This window comes from Chironomus tepperi, unplaced genomic scaffold (genome assembly GCF_022539635.2).
Source record: "Chironomus tepperi strain 1889 unplaced genomic scaffold, CSIRO-AGI_Ctep_v1 contig_85, whole genome shotgun sequence".
NCBI lineage: Eukaryota > Metazoa > Arthropoda > Insecta > Diptera > Chironomidae > Chironomus > Chironomus tepperi.
In genome coordinates, this window is record NW_027226207.1 from 25,898 (window position 1) to 46,690 (window position 20,793).

General features: G+C 28.2%; 2 protein-coding genes across 7 annotated transcripts in view; one reads left to right on the forward strand and one right to left on the reverse strand.

Annotated features, from left to right (window-relative positions):
- Window positions 1-72: 72 nt before the first annotated feature.
- Window positions 73-20,793, reverse strand: part of LOC139086595 (very long chain fatty acid elongase 7) — a 42,234-nt gene continuing 21,513 nt past the window's right edge. For all 6 annotated transcript variants that reach the window (XM_070635097.1, XM_070635094.1, XM_070635096.1 and 3 more), the window contains exons 3-8: window positions 10,290-10,439; window positions 10,006-10,196; window positions 8,623-8,703; window positions 8,235-8,397; window positions 627-760; window positions 73-528 (exon numbers count right to left, since the gene is read on the reverse strand). In XM_070635097.1, the coding sequence (XP_070491198.1) occupies window positions 286-528; window positions 627-760; window positions 8,235-8,397; window positions 8,623-8,703; window positions 10,006-10,196; window positions 10,290-10,359 (882 nt within the window). In that variant the 5' untranslated portion in view covers window positions 10,360-10,439 and the 3' untranslated portion in view covers window positions 73-285. The remainder of the gene's footprint in view (window positions 529-626; window positions 761-8,234; window positions 8,398-8,622; window positions 8,704-10,005; window positions 10,197-10,289; window positions 10,440-20,793) is intronic.
- Window positions 2,272-20,793, forward strand: part of LOC139086594 (uncharacterized) — a 193,458-nt gene continuing 174,936 nt past the window's right edge. The window contains exon 1 of the mRNA XM_070635092.1: window positions 2,272-2,385. The gene's annotated coding sequence lies outside the window, so the exon portion shown is untranslated. The remainder of the gene's footprint in view (window positions 2,386-20,793) is intronic.

Sequence of the window (20,793 nt, forward strand, 5' to 3'; positions counted from 1 at the left end):
TTTAATCAGATTAAATATAGGCTTAAAGTTTTTATTTAAATTATTTATCTTTATTTCTGATTATTTTTCAATCCTTTATATCATTTATACAAGTTTTATCAACCATTTTATTAAAATTTGTATTTTATCATTTTCTTCTGGTAGAAAACTTTTATAAAATTAATAATAAAAAATATGAATGTGAAAGAAGAAGACAGTAGTAATCAATTATGATAGTAATCATCAACATCTTTTGACTCTAATTTTAATTATATTTCCTTTCTTTTTGTCGGAGACAATAGACCTCTATTCCTTTTTTAAAATCTTATTATCTTGTTCCACCACATTACTATTTTCATCACAAATGTCTTTCTTTTCATTAATATGATCTCGTCTCTTTTTGGTGTAAGATTTAATGTAGAATGATGAAAACATGTAGGTAAATAGGGCAGCATTAAGTGTAAGTAAAGCAGCGATTGATTTTGGATATGTACAACTTGGCCGGAACTGAACTTGTACGGTATGACAAAAGACGATCAAAAATTGAATCTAAAATAAATGGTAGAAGAAATGTGAATATATCAGAGCATATATTGCATTAATTAAATATGCTTGTCATGTTTCATGCAGAAGACATTCATACTCACAATTTGCATAATGGTCAAGTATCGCTTCCACCATAAATATTTCTGCATGGAAGGTATTGCGGACAGCATGTAATACATATACATAATAACATGAATAAATGAATTAATGAGACCTAGGAGAGTTCCATGTCCACCTGAAAACATATAAAAAAAATATAAAATGAGATACAGTACAAGAGTAAAGAAAGCAACAATAGTAATAATATGATATAAAATATCATGACATGGTCATATGTAGAAAATATGAAAATTGTGAAAATTTATATTTTCAAAGAATGAATTAAACGCATTTAAACTTTAAAAGTTCAACTGAACTTGTTCAATGCCCATGGGGTAGCAATTGTTTTGTTAATAAACGAACTTTTGGCGCAGACAGTTTATTCAGAATTGCTGACTTTTTATACAAAATAACCTCCATAAAAATACCCAATGAGGAAAGGTAGAGACAGTTCAAAAACAATACAACACAATTTCCACGTAAAAAGCAACGAAAAAGTAAATTAAAATAATAATTTCAAATTGTGGAATGAATGGGATGAAACATAGTGGAGTAATAAAACTGTACTAGAGCATGGAGATGATTTCATCAGCGAGTCATATGCAAATATTAAAAGTGAGTTAAAAAATAAATAAAATACAATAAAAATGTTGAGTAAAAAAATATAATATATGACTTCAACAATTTTTTCTCCTCATCTCATTTTCTCCTCAGGAATCTTGACTTAATTAGTAATTGGTATCTAATTCACTACTCCGACCTGAAAACAAGATCCAATAAGATTCAAGTCATCATACAACATATTTATAAATTTTATCTTTGAACGAACTTTTATATTTCAAATCATTTAACGACAAATTCAAACTTTGTTGAGGAAACAATGTAAAAACATTGAGAAACATTGTTATAAAACATTGCTAAAAAAACATTGTAAAAAAAAACACATTGTTTTTATTAAAAAAAATTCAAAGTGTTAATTAAAGTATTTAACTTTATTATTATAACTTTACATTAAATAAATGCACTGATTTAATATAGTAAAGTGAAATCTGACATTTGCACATAATCGGAAATCAGTTGCAAAAAAAATCGCGAGTCAAAACGTAAAAAGTTAAAATTAGTGAAAATGCGGAATTTTATTAATTACAAAGACAAAAAAAGTGCAATAAGACAATATATAGTCACAAAACAGTCAAGAAAGTGAAAATAAAACGTGGAGATGAATAAATAAGACAAAAAATAAACATCAATTGAAAAAAAACATCCAGTGAAAATACTAACATCCAGTGAGAAAAAAAAACATCCAGTGAGAAACACAAAAAAACAGCATGGACACATTCGTAATGCAGTCAGAAAGTAAAACAAACATAATACAGTGACATGAAGTGAACAGAAAGACTCAAATAGTGCAAAATAGACAACTTAATTAAAATGACGTAAAAATTCACAAGCACATATTACCATGTGTAAAAATTTGAAATTTTTAAAAATCGTTGAGTGAATTTTTGAGAGATTTACAAGTGAAAATTTAGTGTTATTAAAATCGATCGTTGACAAAAAAAAAACATAATTTTTAACAAACAAATGATTTTAATTGAAAATATATAACGTTGTGAAATAAATAATGATAGGAACAAATGAACATTTTGTATCGAATAACATGAAAAGAAATATAATAAATAGAGTTAATTAAATAAATAGCGTACGGACTACGAACAAGACGAATACAAAAAGGAGATCCAATCAAGAATAAAAATTATGGTATGTTACACTTTCACAAATATTTATGGACACAGATGTCTAAATATGTGCTTTATGTATTCATATTAAAAAAAATCCGGAAAAATTAAGCTTAGCGTTAATTCTTTAAAAATGCATTTTATATACGGAATCACTTCCTTGGAGCTTCTAGAATCATAATAAAATTTTTTTTAAAGAGCGGAACAACTCCCCCCATACGATAGGGGTTTTTTTTCGAAAATTCGATAAAAAAGGAAACTGACAAATCTTTTTAGCGCGTTTTTGAAAAATTTATTTTTAAAAGTTTTCCTATAAAAAAGAAAAATTTTCAATTAAAAAAGACAAAAAACTTTCCCATTAATGCAACCAACATACAGAACCACAGAACCATTTTTTTTTAATTCCACCGTGTGTACTTTTCCTGATCATTGCAAAAAAATAAATGAGAAGAGTTGAAAAATTTTCAACTGGCTAAAACAAAAACAGCACTGGAAGGAATATGAATGAATGAGTGAATGAATGTATACCATGGAGGGCCATTAAATGAATAAACATGGATGTTTCTCTACCACAAAAATGTTATTTTTCACTATTTTTAATTCTCTCAGTCTCCACCAATTCCGACCATCTCTTTGATTATCTATCTACATTAGTTTTTATTTTCTTTTCATATTAATGTCAATAGTACTTTGTAAAATTACTCGAGATGATGTTCTCGCGTGTTAGAGCAGTAAAAATAACTTTCTAGAAATAAATCAATTGTTGTGATCACCCTGTTGTTTGCAGAAATGGCCATATAAATATTTAGAATGACACAATCATTTGGAAAATAAAAGCGCTTTATCCACTTTAAGCTGCTTTTTATGCTTTAATCTGCTTCTATTTTTAGTATTAACATCATTGATATTGGATTAGTCAATGAGTTTGAATTTCAAAAAAACGTTATAATTAGAATATCAAAAATATTTTAAATGAAAATTGATTTTTTTTATGAAAACTGATTTGTTTATTTTGGTTCGAATGTCAACTGGATGTTATTGCTATGGGCATAATAGGCCTGGATGTTCACTGGATGTTATTATTATTAACGAATTGTTTCTGGATGCTAACTAGATCTTGATATTATCGACATAATAAGTCTGAATAATAACTGGATCTTGTTATAATGGATATATTGTGTCTGAATATTAATTGAATCATGTTTTAAGGACATTGTGTGTCGATTCGTTAACTGGATCTTATTATTATGAACATATAGTTGCTTTCTAAAATAAACATGATTAATAGAAATTTTTATTTAAATTTAAATTATTTTTAATCGTTTGATTGTAACTTTCTATTTAAAAGCTCGGCACTGAAATAGATGACCTGAAGAAAATGTTAACTGCAAGATGTTAACGAAATTATTATTAACGAAAATTGTGATTCTGGATGCTAACTAGATCTTGATATTATCGACATAATAAGTCTGAATAATAACTGGATCTTGTTATAATGGATATATTGTGTCTGAATATTAATTGAATCATGTTTTAAGGACATTGTGTGTCGATTCGTTAACTGGATCTTATTATTATGAACATATAGTTGCTGGTTCTAAAATAAACATCATTAATAGAAATTTTTATTTAAATTTAAATTATTTTTATATCGTTTGATTGATAACTTTCTATTTAAAAGCTCGCCACTGAAAAAGATGACAAGAAGAAAAAGATAATTGCAAGATTTAACGAAATTTTTTAAGAAAATTGTGATTTTAAATTTAATAAATTCTATAATTTTTTTTCAATGATAAATTACTGGAAAATGCGCTTAGACATATGTAACAGCAGCTTATATACTAACTTTAGATAACGCAAACGTATGTATCATTCTATGTGCAATTTTCATTCTTTATTTAACCCTCGCATGTTTATCAATCTTCTTTTCTCCTTACAAGCAGCACACACACGCAAATGTGTATGCATAGCAGAACGGGTTGATGAAAAATCATGTTTGGTATTAAAAAAAAATGAAGTTAAGGTAACGTCTATGTGGTGGATGTTAACAAGAATTGAAAAGCTTTTGTGCCTTAATTCATATATTTACAAACACACGCAATCAGAGCGAACAATAATGCTGCATATATCCTTCCGCACAAGAGGAATTGAATGGATAAAATTGTGCGACACAGCAGAGAATGTAACATAAATTAAAGATTTTTATCGCATCTCGAAGAAGATAAATGGAAATGATGAATACACAAATGGTTGATGGGATTGCTAAAAATTAATTTCTAATTTTTAGCGCATTATCCTTACAGGGATTGTCCGTACTTTGCTTATTTTTTGTGCTATGACTTAAATTTTTCATTCCATTTAGATATTTTTCCACATGATCATCCAATATTTTCATGGAGTTAAGCATATTTGCCATATATTTTCAAATGAAATTTTCCTCTATTTTCATCTTAATAAGTTGCCAATTAGTGCTGGCGTAGTTAGAGTATCGCTACTATTAACTAAATCGTCACTGGTTCAATCCCAAAATTATTTTTTAATGCCTTTTTTGATAATTTATGATGTGATGTTTAATGGCAAAGTTTAGATTCAACTATAATTCTGTTTCTTAGAATACAAAAGATTTTGAAATATCAGAAAAAATTTAATCATGGCTAGATTCATTTAATTTAAAATCAAATTGCTTTTGTACGATGACGTACAAAATGTATCATGTCTATATACATGTACATGAACAAAGCAATAAATTTATGAGTAGGTTTTCGTTGGTCACGAATTTTTCCACGTCTATACAAGTTTAGATTCAACTATAATTCTGTTTCTTAGAATACAAAAGATTTTGAAATATCAGGGCATAAAAAATTGCAATAATTCCCGACAAATATTTATTGAATTTGTTCTATAAATGAAATTGATATCAGATTTACTTTTTCATTAACCATTTAATTTAAAATCAAATTAGCTTTTGAATTTGTTTTGTAATTGGAAGGTTTAATAGAGATAAACATTAATTTAAATTCCAAAATGAGTTTGAAACGAATATTTTATTTTCAACTTTGAAGAAAATAAATTTTGATTTCAAATAAAAATTAATAACTTTAATTGGAATTTATATTCTCATGTCTATATACATGTACATGAACAAAGCAATAAATTTATGAGTAGGATCTTCAAAAAAAATTATTCATTTATGAGTTAACTTTTTTTTTACATTGATAAATGGACATGAACATCATCCTATGCCTCTATTTGAATTTATACTGCTCACGTTTATCGTACTATGCAGAATTTACTGTTCAGAAACGAGAAGATTGAAATGACGATGAAAAATAAAATTTAAAATTCTAATGCATTCACATTTTCTGTGGATGACATATGTATGCCAATTTACTGTGTCTGAGGCATATTTATGGGATCTAACGAAATGTGAACCCGCCAAAACTTATTTTCAATTCAATTCTATGAAATTGGAATTTTTTTTGGCCCCCCTACCAACATTTGATTTCGATGTTTCGAATTTTCTCTTGAATAACACAAAAAAAAAAAAATTATACATATATGCTGTCAATGGAGGATATGTGTATACACATAACATTGAAATAGATCATTCTTTAGGTTAACAAATAAAAATTGCTCCGAAGGTGGAATAAATTTTCTTACTCTTTTATTCTACCAACGTATGTCAATTCAACACACTAAATTTAATAAGCAGAAAAAAATTTCCCACCCATATTGTTGATTTTTTTTTTTCATCTCTTTTTCATCATCCTTGAACAGAAAAAGTTTTTTTTTATATCTTTCTTCTTTATTTCTTTTTTTTTACTCACTTTTTTTGTACTTCACACTCATTTCATTCTAAAAACTGAGCTCAACTCAAGGAAGGAAAACTCAATTGGCTTGAAAATTGTTTTCGAATTCAAATATTTAAATTTCATTTGTATACTTTACGTTGTCTAAGAATAAAGGAAAGACGATAGAAAATAAAGAAGAGTTATCATATTTCTATGGAGCAAGGGCGTTGTATAGTTGAATTTGGTTATCCGTTAGTGCTAAATTCCCTAACAGACAATGAACGTACTCACATAAATTAATGTGATCATGAATATACTCAATCAATATAATTGAGCAAATTCATGAGCATGCTCTTTGTCTGTTTGGGATTACAGTATCTAAAAAGAAAATTAAATTCGTAAAAGTGAGGACATGCACTTCAGTCGAGGGTATTTATTTTCGATCCTTTTTAGCGCATTTTTGAAATTTTTTTCAAAAAGGTAGCTTAATAAGAAACTTTGTTCGTTCGGCTGGAACGCGAGAACTCAGCAACCGGCCATTGTTGAGAGCTCTGGTTTTTTGCAATAGCTCAGTTCCATAAAGTTATTGCGGCGACGGCAATTAAAAAATCTTAAAACATTGTCTAAATACTATAATTGGGTGTTTCTTTGGATAAATTTTTTCAAAATTTTCGACTTTGAATCAATTTTTCTCATAATCTGGCAATTTTATAGCTCCATTCTCTATATACACTTACGGGATTTGTGCAGATCTTTATTTATGTACAATTATTTTTTACCGTCATGCTTTATTTAATTAAATATTTCAATTTTTATGCCGGTTTCTGGATCAAAATATCAAATTCCGACTTTCAACATGAATTTTTTGCACTTTATTCTACTTGTCACTATGGTTGAGTTGATATTTCGAGTGTATTACACCTAAAACTATCGTTTGTTGCTCTTTAAACGCTGCAAAAATCCTTAATTAAAGAGAAAAATTGAAATTTTAGTGATTCCGAGAAACTTTTTTCCTAATCCGTGAGAAAATTCATTTTTTGATTTTATGTTTTTGCAGGAATTATAGACTAACAATACAAAATAAAGACAGATTGAGATATTATAATTAATATTATAATGAAATTAACAATTAGTTAATTTGTTTAATAAGTTAAAGTAGTATTTTTCTATGAAGCAAATTTTGTAGTTTTTGAGACACGAATTAGACGAATTTGACTTATCCAGAGAATCACCCAATTAATGAATTTTAGTTTTCAGTACAAAAAGGGAAAATTTTGGATTTCAGAAAACCGTTAGAAAGTTTGAATTTCCCTCGATCAATAACACGAGGACTTTTGTAATTTTTTTTTTTTATAATTTTACATGTCTGAAATAATTATTTAGACTCGATGGTGAAAATAAGTTATTTTACAGAACTTTGAAGTGTGAAAATTTCAACAGCTTCTTATTCAAATTTTCAATTGTTTTGATGAAGTTTCCCATTCATTATTAAATCACGGAAAACATTATCTTTTGATATAACATGATTGAGATGACGAGACATGTTAGCTTTTTTTGATATTTAATTTAATGGTACGTGAAATACTGCCATCGAAACGTGTATGCAAATTAGCCATCAAAATTTTTTTTCTTTCTTTGGTGTCGTTTGGAAATTCATCACAATTATAGCTTGATTTTATTTTTACATATTAGATACATTATTCAAAAATTTAAGAAAAAAGAGAATTAAACTTTTTATTCTCTTATTGTTTTTCCAATAGGCTACAAAAATTTTATATTTTAATATTTTAGTGCATTTTTGCTATCACATCATATAGAAACAGTGAAATAATAATTATATGAGAAGAAACTATAAAACTTATTGAAACCTGTTAGCGTCAATGTCTTAAATGAATATATGATAATTAGAAAAATCTTCTCTAGATAGCTACCCGACATTTATACTCTATTAATATAATTTAAATATCTACAACTTAATATGCTAATTGTTAATTTCTGCAAAAAAATCTACATATACGCACAGTTTCCTGTTTGAAACGAATATACAATCAAATGAAACAAATTATAGAAAATAATTTACCTGCAAAAAACTTTACTCCAATGAATGCACAAACTGGCATCAATGTGTGATGATAGACATGAAGAAAGCTAACTTGTGATTGTTTTTTGCGTAAAACAAAAAAAACAGTGTCCAAAAGTTCAATAATTTTTGCCATGTAATATAACCATACAGCACGGGCCATCTGCATTTTAATGAGAACGTAAGCGATGAAAATAAGGAAAATGAATAAAATTTGTGAGTTCGTGTGAGTTCACACACGATAAATGAAATAAATTTGTAATGACGCCTTCCTGCCACATAATATATCTATGTATGGTGTTCAGTATATTTATATACAGCAAATAAATAACATCAAAATGTTGGCATCAAAGTGGCAGAAAATCAACATTTTGTGAATATAAATTACCCTTATTGCACTTGGATTTGTTGAGTAGTCAACAGGTTGACATCGAAAATTATAATGTTTCCTCCAACCGCCTTCTAACCCCTGCAAAAAATGAGAAAAGCCATGAATTTCATAGGAACATGTGCAAAAAAACGGTAGAATAAATTATAGGAGAAATAATACTAGTCAAATTATAGGAAACAACTCTTATTTGGTCAAGCAATAAAATAAAAGAGTGAAAGATTCTATGATATTATTAAACAAACAAAAATAAATTTTTATTTAAAGATTTAATCATTAATGTGTAGCATATATTGATTTTGTTTCTATTACCATTTTACGTTTCAAATATGCCCACAATTTAAATAAATTCAACTTTGACATTTGACCCTGTGGACACCTTTGTAAACTTCATGTTTAAAATCATACAAATGTATTTTCACACATTGCAAACATTAAATTAGAGATAAATTTAATTCTAAGTACCATGAAACACATACGGTGTGTGGTATCACAGAAAAACGGCAAATGGATTTTTCCCTTTTAAAATAAAAACAGAATGTGCTTTGTGCTACCTATTTTATTTCAATTACACAACATTTTTCGGCATGTTCAAAAAATAAAAAAATTAATCGAAAAATTTAAATGTATATTTTCATACAGTTGTGACTTGAAGAGAAAAATGTTCAAGCGAAACTTAAATTAAGAATTAGGGTTTCTATTAATTAGACATTTGGAACTCAAAGTAGAACAATCTAATATTTTCCTTTTGGAAACCAGAGTAGCTAAATTCCGGTTTATACTGCTTTTACCGGTCACCTGGTTTTTAAAACAAACTTTTAAAAAAAGGAACTTTACTGAAATTTATAAAATTTATTTGAATGTGTTAAATTAACGCAAGCCGTGATTCGGTGGACTTTTGACGAGTATTTAAGCATACATACCAACACTGTCGGTGTTTATTTCCGTGCATACTTTCAAATGCGCTTGATTGCCAAAACGGGTTCAAGAAATTCTCTAGCGACTATCGAATGCAACAAACCCTAAGTCTCTAAATGCTCAGTGCTAAGTCTTAAAGTGCCCATAAATTGAGGAAAAAAGTATCACACGCAAAATCGTTCAATAACATACTAGAGTGCAAGGTGGAGGATGCAATAATATCAAAACATTTTTATTTTTGTTCATGATTCTTTTAGTAAGTGAGCAACCCTAAATGATTTTATTAGTTCCTAATGGCACAAAAATAATATCTCTATATTCAATATTGTGAAGCATTTTCACAGTATGTTATCAATGACCATTCTACTCGATTTCCTTTTATTTCTTCCTCGAAAAATAACAACACACAAGCACAAACATACACACTCACATTTTTCGATAAAATGACTTCTATATGATACTTACTTCAATAACTAAAATGATACTAAAAACAACTTGTACAGCATTGTAAACGATCAATGTTTTCGTCAGTTGAAATGGTTTCCGATTTTTCATATAACGTGGACCAGCATATAGGCAGAAATAAAGATAGGTTACCAAAATTGAAACAAGTGGTCCAGGTGTGTTCCCGAGAAACCATGTCTTTGTTCGTGGATCTGTAAATTGAGATTTTTCGGTAATTTAATGTTGTTGTTAATCATGCAGAAGTAAAGCAAATTTCCACAATTCATATTGGTGAATATATTAACCTTCATTTACAACAAAAAAGTTAACAACTCGATCTATAAAACCACTGTTCTCAATCTCCTCTGTCGACATTCTATTGAGTGTGTTCAAATTGAGTTTTCCTAATGTCCTCCAAACAAAGCTGGTGTTTAGTCGTTACTGCTCTTTAAGTGCTAAAACGATAAAAATGAAAATACGAAAAAAAATTCAATAAAAAGGATTTTATGTGTTTCATAATAAAGAATGAAAAGTGTATCATCATCACATGATGATGCTAGCATGCATCAACCGGGAAAAGAGTTGAAGAGCATCAATAAATCAAGTGTATGCTCGTACATTTCACACACTACACAAAATGACATTCATGAATTTCGAGTGGTATTTTCGTGATTTTTTTCCTCAATATCATGCTTTTTGTCTTTTTCGTGTATCGTGAATATTCGAAATTACTTTTTAATGAAACATACAGTACGTGGCTAGAAATCCAATTGCAAGCTTACTTATTTTTGTTTTGATTGATTTTTTTACGCTTAAATTAGAATTATTGATTTTAGTTTATTTTTGCCAATCATTAAAATCCTAAACTAAAGTGGCTAGATTTTTTTCTAATGAGCAAAATGAAGGAAAATTTTAATAATTGTTTGTGCAACAAAATTCATTTATTATGCAAAGAAAATAATTTTTAATTCACAAATGTTATGCGGATTTGAATCATTATTTCATCCTCAACATAAAATCTAAACAATTCATCATGAATTATTTATGGATATATTTTCCTCATAAGTGATTTTCATAAAATTAGCATAAATTAATTTCCTTGTGCTTTATTAAAGCATAAAATCTTTATGCTTTACAAAAGCAATTCACATGAGAAATTATTCTTATTCTTCTTCTTTTAATTTTAAATTAAGTTCCTTAATTCATCTCTTCTTGTTCTTATCCGAAACTTGTGTTCAATAATATTCAATAATATTTTATGCACATATAAGTCATACAACCATAAACAATGAAAACTTCAAGACATTTACATATGATAACTTTCTGTATTTAAGTAATAAATTAATTGCTGCACCATTCATTTCTTATGAAATTATAAGCAATGCCCAACAATATCTTGTTGCCATTATACCAATTGTATACAAGATACAAAAAAAAAATGTTGTGGGTGGAAAATCATTTTGTAATTCCATCCAAGATCGAGATAGTTGTAGCATGGAGATGGGAAATTTTCATTCGTGATCGGATTTATGATGTTTGAGTTTTTGTATGTACACTAATTACTGTATAATTAGTGCTAATGAGAGAGCTTTCTCTGTTGAAATTTTAAAGGATTTTCTGCCATAGAAACGGGAAAATAGCAAGTTTTTCGATTTTAATTGATATTTATAGAGCTTTACAATAAGATTTTTTTTGTTTTCACCAGCATTAATATTTGATATTTAATGACAATATTTCTGTAATTATATAAAAATGTAGGTCACTCATCCACATAGTATCATACAAAATGTTTCTTGCCCACAATATTTTAATTGCTTTACGAAAAAGTATTGAAATATTTGATAGCCATTACAATAGCATTTAGTTTGTTTGGATGATAAATTCAAGAACTTTATTATTTGTTGTTTTTATTTGCCAAAAATAGCAAATACTTGAAAAATATTATTATTGTTATGGGCTGAAGATATGTTGATAATAATAAATTCACCCTTCGATAGTAATTCTTTGTTTCATACTCTTATTCTTAAATCATTTTTACGGTCGAATGCAGCATTGAATTTGTGAAGTGAGAGGGAAAATGATTGTGTAATCATTTATGGGTAATTTATGTAAGTATTTATGGGTTGGATAGACTTAAAAAGAATCTGAAAAACATTATCTCAGATTGCTGACCAAACGTGTCATAATTTTTACGTGTTTATAGATTATAAATTGATATGTTGAAAAATGCGACGACAGAAACATCGTAGCTATTCATATCGCAGTGACCTCTCAAATTTTCATTCTGAAACATGATCAAATATCGAAAATTTTTCTCGTTTTTCTTTCTTGTATTCTAAACAACGCACGCAATTATCAGGCTCTCCTCGGAAAATGACAGTGACCGAAGGGAATTATTTACTGAAATTTTCCCTGAGAAAATTTTTTCTACCACAACCCATCTCAAAGTTCCTTTTTTAGGCACAGCGGAGTCTTTTTTAAAGGTCGACAACACATTGATTTTTATACTTTCCATACTTTTTCATTACAACCTAAATTTTTTTCGGGCGTTATAGTTGCTTAGAATTTCATTTTTTCTGAATTTTCATGGAAATTTATCATTTTTTTATTTAATTAACCAAAAGTGAAACTTAGTTTTAAATGTAAATATTTATAAGCATCAAACAATTAAAACCTTTGATCCATCAAGACCAATAACTTCATAAGAATGAAAATGTCTCCGTAGATTCACTTATCAAAAATTTAAGTGATTATTGAATTGTATTAATCCAGCATCAGTAAATTTTATAAAGGCTTTAGTAGGAAGAAGATTACTAAGAAACCTAAATCTAATTTTTTTTAGTAATCATCTAATTTTCTCACATTTTTATATTTATCTCCTTTATGTAATTGAGTCGAAGTGGCTCGGTGGCGGAATGGTTTAGTTCTTCGGTACATAATTATTGCAACACCGATTCAGCAATCATGAGTTCGAGACTCGGCATGGGAAATTTTTCACGTGTCATTTTTCGAATCATATGTAGTGGAAATGCGGCTCACGCCTTCCTTTGTAGGCTAGAGACAATAAGCTGATAATAGCGTCATCAAAGGAGTGGTTCTGATCCCACTATAAACTGTAGGTCTATTGAGTGCAGTGGTCTGGCGCACCCTCACTCGTTAAACAATCATTAGCCGCGAATCGCCCTAGCGCAGCTCTGGATCTTAAAGATCTGAATAGCTAAAGGTTTTTTTTTTGTGTAATTGAGAATATAAAGTTAGAATTATAATAATTATTCACCGAGCAGAGACATAGAATCACTTTATTTTCCTAAATCAGCTAATACAGAAAACACTATTCATATATTACTAACAAGATTGTAAGTTCCGTTGTGTTTCTCATTATTTATTTCATTTCTGCGACCATTGTCTACCTCCTCCACTGAAATGTTTATATGCTTTATCTGCTAAAATTGCTGACATTTTCTCTACAGAATCAAAATATATCGACATAAAATGTTCACCTCTTGGCAATGAGCTTTAAGGAGGAAATTTTAATTTAGGAACGTTCTTTTTAATATTTTATGAAGAGTGGCGATTAGCTCTAAGGTGTTATTAATTTTTTTTTTTTTTGAGTGCACCAATTAATAAAAGATTATTGTTTATACAGCCGGAAAAAGGTAAGGTTTACTTCTAATTTAATATGATTTTAGATTAATTACAATAATTAAATATTCTAAGATCGCGTAGCTTCATACGTCATCTAAAGTCTAATTTTATTGCGTTTTTTCTTGGTTAAATGGAAAATTTTTGGTTTGAGTTGGGAAGGATATTTTGACTATTTTGATGATATCAACAAATTTTAGAAAAATTACATTCAATCCTATTCCTGACCTTTTCTTTTTGTTTCTTTGGGGTTTGAACTATCTTCAAAAAACTCATTTGTTGATTAAATTCACATCACAAGCAATGCCTGCTCGACTGTCTAACCAGCATATTTGGCAGATTGCATTTTGATAAACTTTTAATAAATGAAATTTGCTGCGCATTTTTGAATCTATAAAACTAAAAAAGAAAATGAAAAAGTATTAAAACGTGTCAGTGCCACATTATAAGCCAAAAATTTTGTTCTTTCTTGTTATTTGAAATTTGGTAACAAATGCAAGAGTAAGTTTGAGATCAAATAATCAAGAAATTTCAATCTCTATACCCTACAAAAAAAGGAATGGAAAGGAATCGGATTGAACGAGATGTAAGTGGAAAAAATAAGGAGAAAAAAAGGTGAAACGAACATCAGAAAAAGGTGGTGAGATGCATAAATCAATTGATATACATTATTTTTCATGTTGTTGCTGTAACTATCAAGATTCTTATTTAACCACTTTCTATTTTAGCTACATCCCACTAAAAAGCAAGAACGAAAACTTTCTAGAAGAAGCAAAAAGTTTCTCATAAAAATTGATTTCTGCACTTTGTAATGGTTTTAAGTGGAAAATATTTTTTTTTCCTTTGATTCTGATTGCCGTTGTGAACAATTGTTACTCGATTATCCGTACCAGTATTGAGAGACGTGCAAAAGGCGTAATGTTTTCCGTACCTTTTCATATAAAAAGCATGTCTACATATCACGGAAAAAAATGAGAAAAGCTTCTGTAGGATAAAAGCAATAGTGAAAATTGAAAGAGAGACCCAGATCGTAATTTTAGATTAATGCGCTTCAGTGAAAACTAATTCATTTAATTCGATTTTGTATAATGAAATCGAATATAGATTTTTTGAACTCAACTAATATTCAAGTTGACATTGGAATATTCGACAAGTTACCATTAATACAGATCTAAAGACATTAATAATATAAATCGGTGTATATTTCTTAGTAATAACTCTTAAGAATTCCTCGATTTTTGTTGAACTTTGCTCGGATCTAGTTAATTACCTTCACGAACACCACTATTTTTTTTATTAGTCGAAGAGTGCTATTCGGGAAAATTCTACGCAAAGTTCGTATGAATGTAGGTGGAAAAAAGTTTAGAGCGATAACCTATTCCCTTCAATTCTTTCTATGGTTGGCTTTTCGAGAATTTTTTCATAAACTTGGATAACAGCAGTAGAAAATAAGCCTCATTGATTTCAAACCGTAAAATGCACGATGTTCAAATATGCTGTGCTTCACTATGAAGCATATAAATTCTTCAATTTCCGATTTTCATTCAAAAATTCATTCACCTTGCTCTAAATCTCGTCATCATCGTTGTCGTCAATATTCTTTCTTATATGTTTATATAGGAGAAAATGTTAGTTCACTTGTTGTACAGCATCTGCACGGCTCTAAGTGTATTTTATATTATATATACATAAGGAATTTTAATCTTTAAGAATCAATAGAAAGATATATTTATTTATCTTCAATATTTTTTTCACAATTTTTTCAACAACAATTCACAGAGTGATTACTGAAAATTTATTATTATTGCATTCTGTTTCCGATCAAATGAAGAGATTGGTAGCAGAGAAGTTCAGATTATCTTATGGATTATCCTTATTTCAAGCACAAAATAACTATGACAAATACATTTCGATTTATATCGAATGTTATTTTAATAAAAACAAATTAAATTCTTTAATCTTATTGAATTTACCTAGACATTTTGTTGCATCATTTGACTTTGATACTTTTTTTGTGTATTTAATAGACAAATTAATTTTTTAAGGAACTTGAGCATCAATTTCCGATTATTAGATAAGGATTGTTAATTTTATTTCTTTATCTAATTTTTTATCGATAAATGCAATTTGATATTCTTCTTATTAGACTTGATTAAGATCCTCAATAAAATTTCAATCAACTGAGAGTTTACTATCTAAACACTATACTGTATTTATTGACATTTGAATCGCCAATCTTGCCTGGATGAGAAGCCACATGGAGTTTGGAATTCACTTCTTTATACCACTCGGATTGGACATTTTAAACTACCTTAGCTATTTTAACAACTCTGATACTCAAAGTTTGCAACAAATTTCTCTTTCCGTTTCTCATTTCCCTTCATTTTAAAAGCTCTTTATCAAAGAAATGAAGGAAATTTCTTTCAAGATTGAAATCTTTTTAAAGAGGTTGCAGTCCATTCATCAACGTACACTTATTAACAGTGCTAAGAACACTATTGATTTTCCTCCCTTCTCTGCTAAAAACTCATTTTTTATTTTTTTTCTCCTTTATTGTTGAGACTTTATCGCCGTTTTTAACGCTTTTTGTGTGTTTGTTGCTGCTATTTATGGTGTATACAGTGGAAAGAAATCTCACTCTGTCGGAAGATAACCGTAAAAAGAACAATTTTTCTTCTTCTTTCCTTTATTTTTTGATCGTGTTTTATATTTTTCTAAGTTTTGTTTTGTTTGATGCTGAGAAGATTGTGGCTTTAATAACATAATGTATTTATTTTCTTTTTTTTTATTACGATTATTTTGTCTACAAAAAGCTTTGTTTTTTTGAAGGACATGAAATTTTAAGTTTTAAAGCTCATTTCTTTTATTATTGTGCTTTTGGTTGTCTTTAGTTTTGAATGAACATTTTCATGAATTTTCAACATTTGCAAAATATTTCAAATGTTTATGTATAATACTCTGAGAAAGAAAGAAAAGCCATTAAAGTCAATTGAAGAGATCAGCGAAAGCAATATGAAGAAAAACTTTATTTTTTGGCTAGTCAGTTGAAATTAGTGAGTTATATATTAAGTGTATTCCATCACAAGAGTACTGAAAGTCATTTTTTTCGGAAATTTAACATGGAGTCCTGTTATGACATTTTTTAAATTTAAAAAATTTAAATTGAAGTAGAAAATTGGCAAGCAATTTGAATTATTTATTAAAAAAAATGAAACGAAAACAATAAAAATTCTACTTTGCAAACAAGAACAAAGATAAGTCATAAGATACATATATACATTTATTTATGATGTGTGAAGTAGGATAAAAAAAGCTATCGGTCGAAACGTTAATGTATTTTTCGATTGAATTATGATCTAATTGATGAAATTTATTAAGAGAAGTTGTGGAAGAAGAAATGGATAAAATAACATTTATTTCATGAACTTTTTTCTATCATATCTCCAGTAAGAACTTTAATGATGTAAAAATATTTTATGAGAGTTTTGAGATTCCATTGAATATTTGCTTTAATAAAACCTATCAAAATTTCATATGATATAAATTATAATGACTAAACAATCATGAAATAAAAGTTTAATGTACTTTTAGGTATTTAATATTTTCTGGTTTGAATTTTGCGTAGAAAAAAATTTGAATGAATGAGAAAAAAAGGAATTGGAACAAAAAACAGAACTTTTTCTCTCATCAAACAATTTATTTTTAAATACACAAAGGAAAATCTTTATCTTCTTTTATCATAAGTTCTTTTTTTTTTGCTTTACTGTATGTCGAATGTCGTTGGCACTGAAAGAATAAGTTTGATTTCAATCAGTACGAATATGGCTCTGAGTATTGTAGATGAATTGGGCATGCAGAATCTCATGAGAGTATGAGAAATGACCATTGAAAATAGTTTCACAAACTTTACTAATGGATACTGGTTGAATAAATTATGATATTTTCTGTTTAAACTTGTAGCCCCATCTAGCTTCACATCATCATATGTGAGGAGAGCATGAACGTTCATATTATCTACTTTCACTCATACATGTACGATAAATGCATCAAATGGAATATGAATACAACTTGCTGTGGAGCAAGGAAAATGAATAAATTGTTCTAGATCTCATTCGTTTTTTTTTTTTGCTGATAATACACAACTTTTAATGACTTTTTGCATTTTTTGTCTCCTTTCCCTGTGATTTTTAACTTATGTGATTTATTGAAAAAATTGTTCTTAAAAAATAATCTATTTATTTTAAAGCAATGGGATCAAATTTGAATGAATCAAACCAAACTTAAAAAATATTAAGCATGCGTTTTGCGGTGAAATGTTTTATACATTCGATCAGCAAAGTATAAACATTTATTTGCTTAAAGAAGGTAGTAATAAATAAATAGTATTAGATAATTAAATAAAAACAAAAGAAACTTCTTACTAGTAACTGAACGTATACTCAAGGTGAATCGTCTTACTCTTCCTATTGCAAGAATTGATTTATTCATTTGAAAGAATCCGCTCATAACAAAAAGCATAACCCCGTTGATATCAAATCGCATAAAACAACGATGACGATTTGCTATTTTTCTGATCCTCAGCAACAATTTGTAATGGTATTGTATAATTTTTTTGAATGTGTCTTGTTATTATGGCGTTATGAGTTTTGTAAAAGTAGTAGGGGAAATGTGTGTGAAGAAATCTGTGGAGGGGCTGAATCCATCGGCATTTTTTGTCCTCACCTTTTCACACAGAAGGATGAGTACAAAAAATGCGAAGTAAAGAGTAGATTCATACAATAGATTTCTAGCATGCTTCTTTGATTTATTCATCTTTAGGGCTTTACAATATACAGTAGCGACGAAAAGTATTGTGACAAGCATTTATTTTTTCATTCCTTTTAATAACTGATTAGGTAAAATTAAATTAATTGAATTGAAATTCAAGAAAATGGCCGCCTCTTTGAATGGCCATGAACATTTAATTTTAGTTAAAATGTTTTGCATGAAAATAAAGAACAATATAAATATTATTATTTGCAATCTCAGATAGTTAAATTCTTAGAAATATTTAAACAAAAACCTAACACGATGGTACTACTCTTTGACTAAAATTAATAACAAAATTCAACGCCCTTTTCTTCAAAATAAATAATCATATAAAATTTTAGTTTCAATGCATTTTGCCGCTACTGTATTAAACTTTTTTTCATCTTCTTATGCTTTTCAATTCTTTCGAAAATTCGTTATGGTTGAGAGAAGTGTGTGCAAAAGAGTGAGAAAGTATGAAAATGACTCAAAAGTTGGAAGAAATGTCGAATGCTGGAAAAATTGGAGATGAAACGTAGCACAATGAATGATGAGCAACTTCTCATGCTTTATATTTTTTAATATCACAAAATTTTGTTGAATGATGACATGGAGTTCATTGAAAGATACACACAGAGTGCATGAAGAATGGGATGGTTTATTTATGGCAAGGAAAAATCACAATATACAGCGAAAATATATTTCTTATTTAGTGACAAGAATGAATAGAAAGAAAATTGCTGCAAGTGCTTTTTGGGGTCAAATGATGTTTTTTTATACGCGGAGCTCGTATTCTCAGCGCTCTTATACACTACACAACAGGCATTTTTTTACAAGAAACATAAGATTTCATCTTTTAACGTGAAGATAAAAAAGCGGGAAGATATGAATGAGAAAACAAAATGATAAATGCTTCATTTATCATATAAAATATTATTTATGATGGAAAACGGATTGACAAAACCAGAAAATAACAATTACAAAATAGATTATATATTAAGGATTTTCACTTTATATTTGAAGCATATGATACATATAAAATATAAAATACAAAGAATCGATTTTTTTGCTTGTCGCACGGCGAGAAAAAAAAAGGTTTTTTTTTTTTTTTATCATGGTTTTACTTCTTTTTGTTTTGTCTGCTGAATTGATTAATAGTTTTATGATTGAATGATTGGATCATGAAAAATGGAAAAAAAAGTGAGCAAGAAAATCGTGTATTTAAAGAATAGAATAGAAGATACAAAAAAATATTAATGCTATAGATTAAGCCAAACTTAATATAGAAATTTTAATTTTGAGATGTTCGTAATATTTCAAACTTATCGTAGACATATTATGTCATATGGTATACTTTTGCATTTTCTTTGTTAGTTTAAGCAGTAAACTTTGTTAGATGTTCATAAATAATCAATTGTTAAACCAAAAAATATTACAAAGCTATGAAAATATCATGATCAGGATATGTAAAAATGCGTACTTAATTTTTGAATTAAAATTTTCTTAAATTCATGGAATAACAAAAGTATATTTTCAAAATAATCTTGCTGCGTCAATGTCAAAATATTTGCAATAAGCATTAAAGATTTAGATTTCTCTTCTAAATTTGAAATCAGATATTGCATAGCCTACTTAATTTATTACCCATCCTTTATTAAATAGCAGTATCACAAATTAGGTTAAAACTAATTTTATTTTACGAAATATTAAATCAAGTCTGATTTTCTCACAGTGAAATAAAAATCATTCGACTGAATACAGCAAACACACACAAAAAAATATTTTTTCTGACACTCCAATTCCATCCTTCAATTTTCTCTATTTGGTTTTCTCACTCACAATGTGTAAAATCTATTGTTCGTATTGCTTCTGTCTGTGATTTGTATCATAATTTATAGTTTTGTGATTCCAAGTGTTTGATCCCGATTGAAAGATTGTTTCTGCATGTGCTTGGGGAGTCAAAATACCAAAGTTTTCTTGTTCTTCCTCCCCACAAAAACTTTTTTTTCCTTATTATTGTTATTCTTCTCTGATTTCTATGTTTCATTTGTTACTGTTATGTTGAAAACATCAGCATCCCTACGACTTTATACTTCATAAAATGATTTTCTTGTTCTATTATTCATCTAACATGAAGCAAGATGAATGAAATGGTAAGGAAATAAATATTAATGCGTATTAACCGAATATCGATATGATGACTGTGTGTGCGTGTAAATTTCAATTTCTGACTTTATGTTCACAATAGTAACAAAAGATTAAAAATCAATAGAACGATGAACATTGTTTGTGGTGGATGTTCTTAATGGTTTTTCGCAGTTGTGTTCAACAATAAGAATATAATATTTAAGGAAAGAAAATTTATTTTCCGCTTTATTT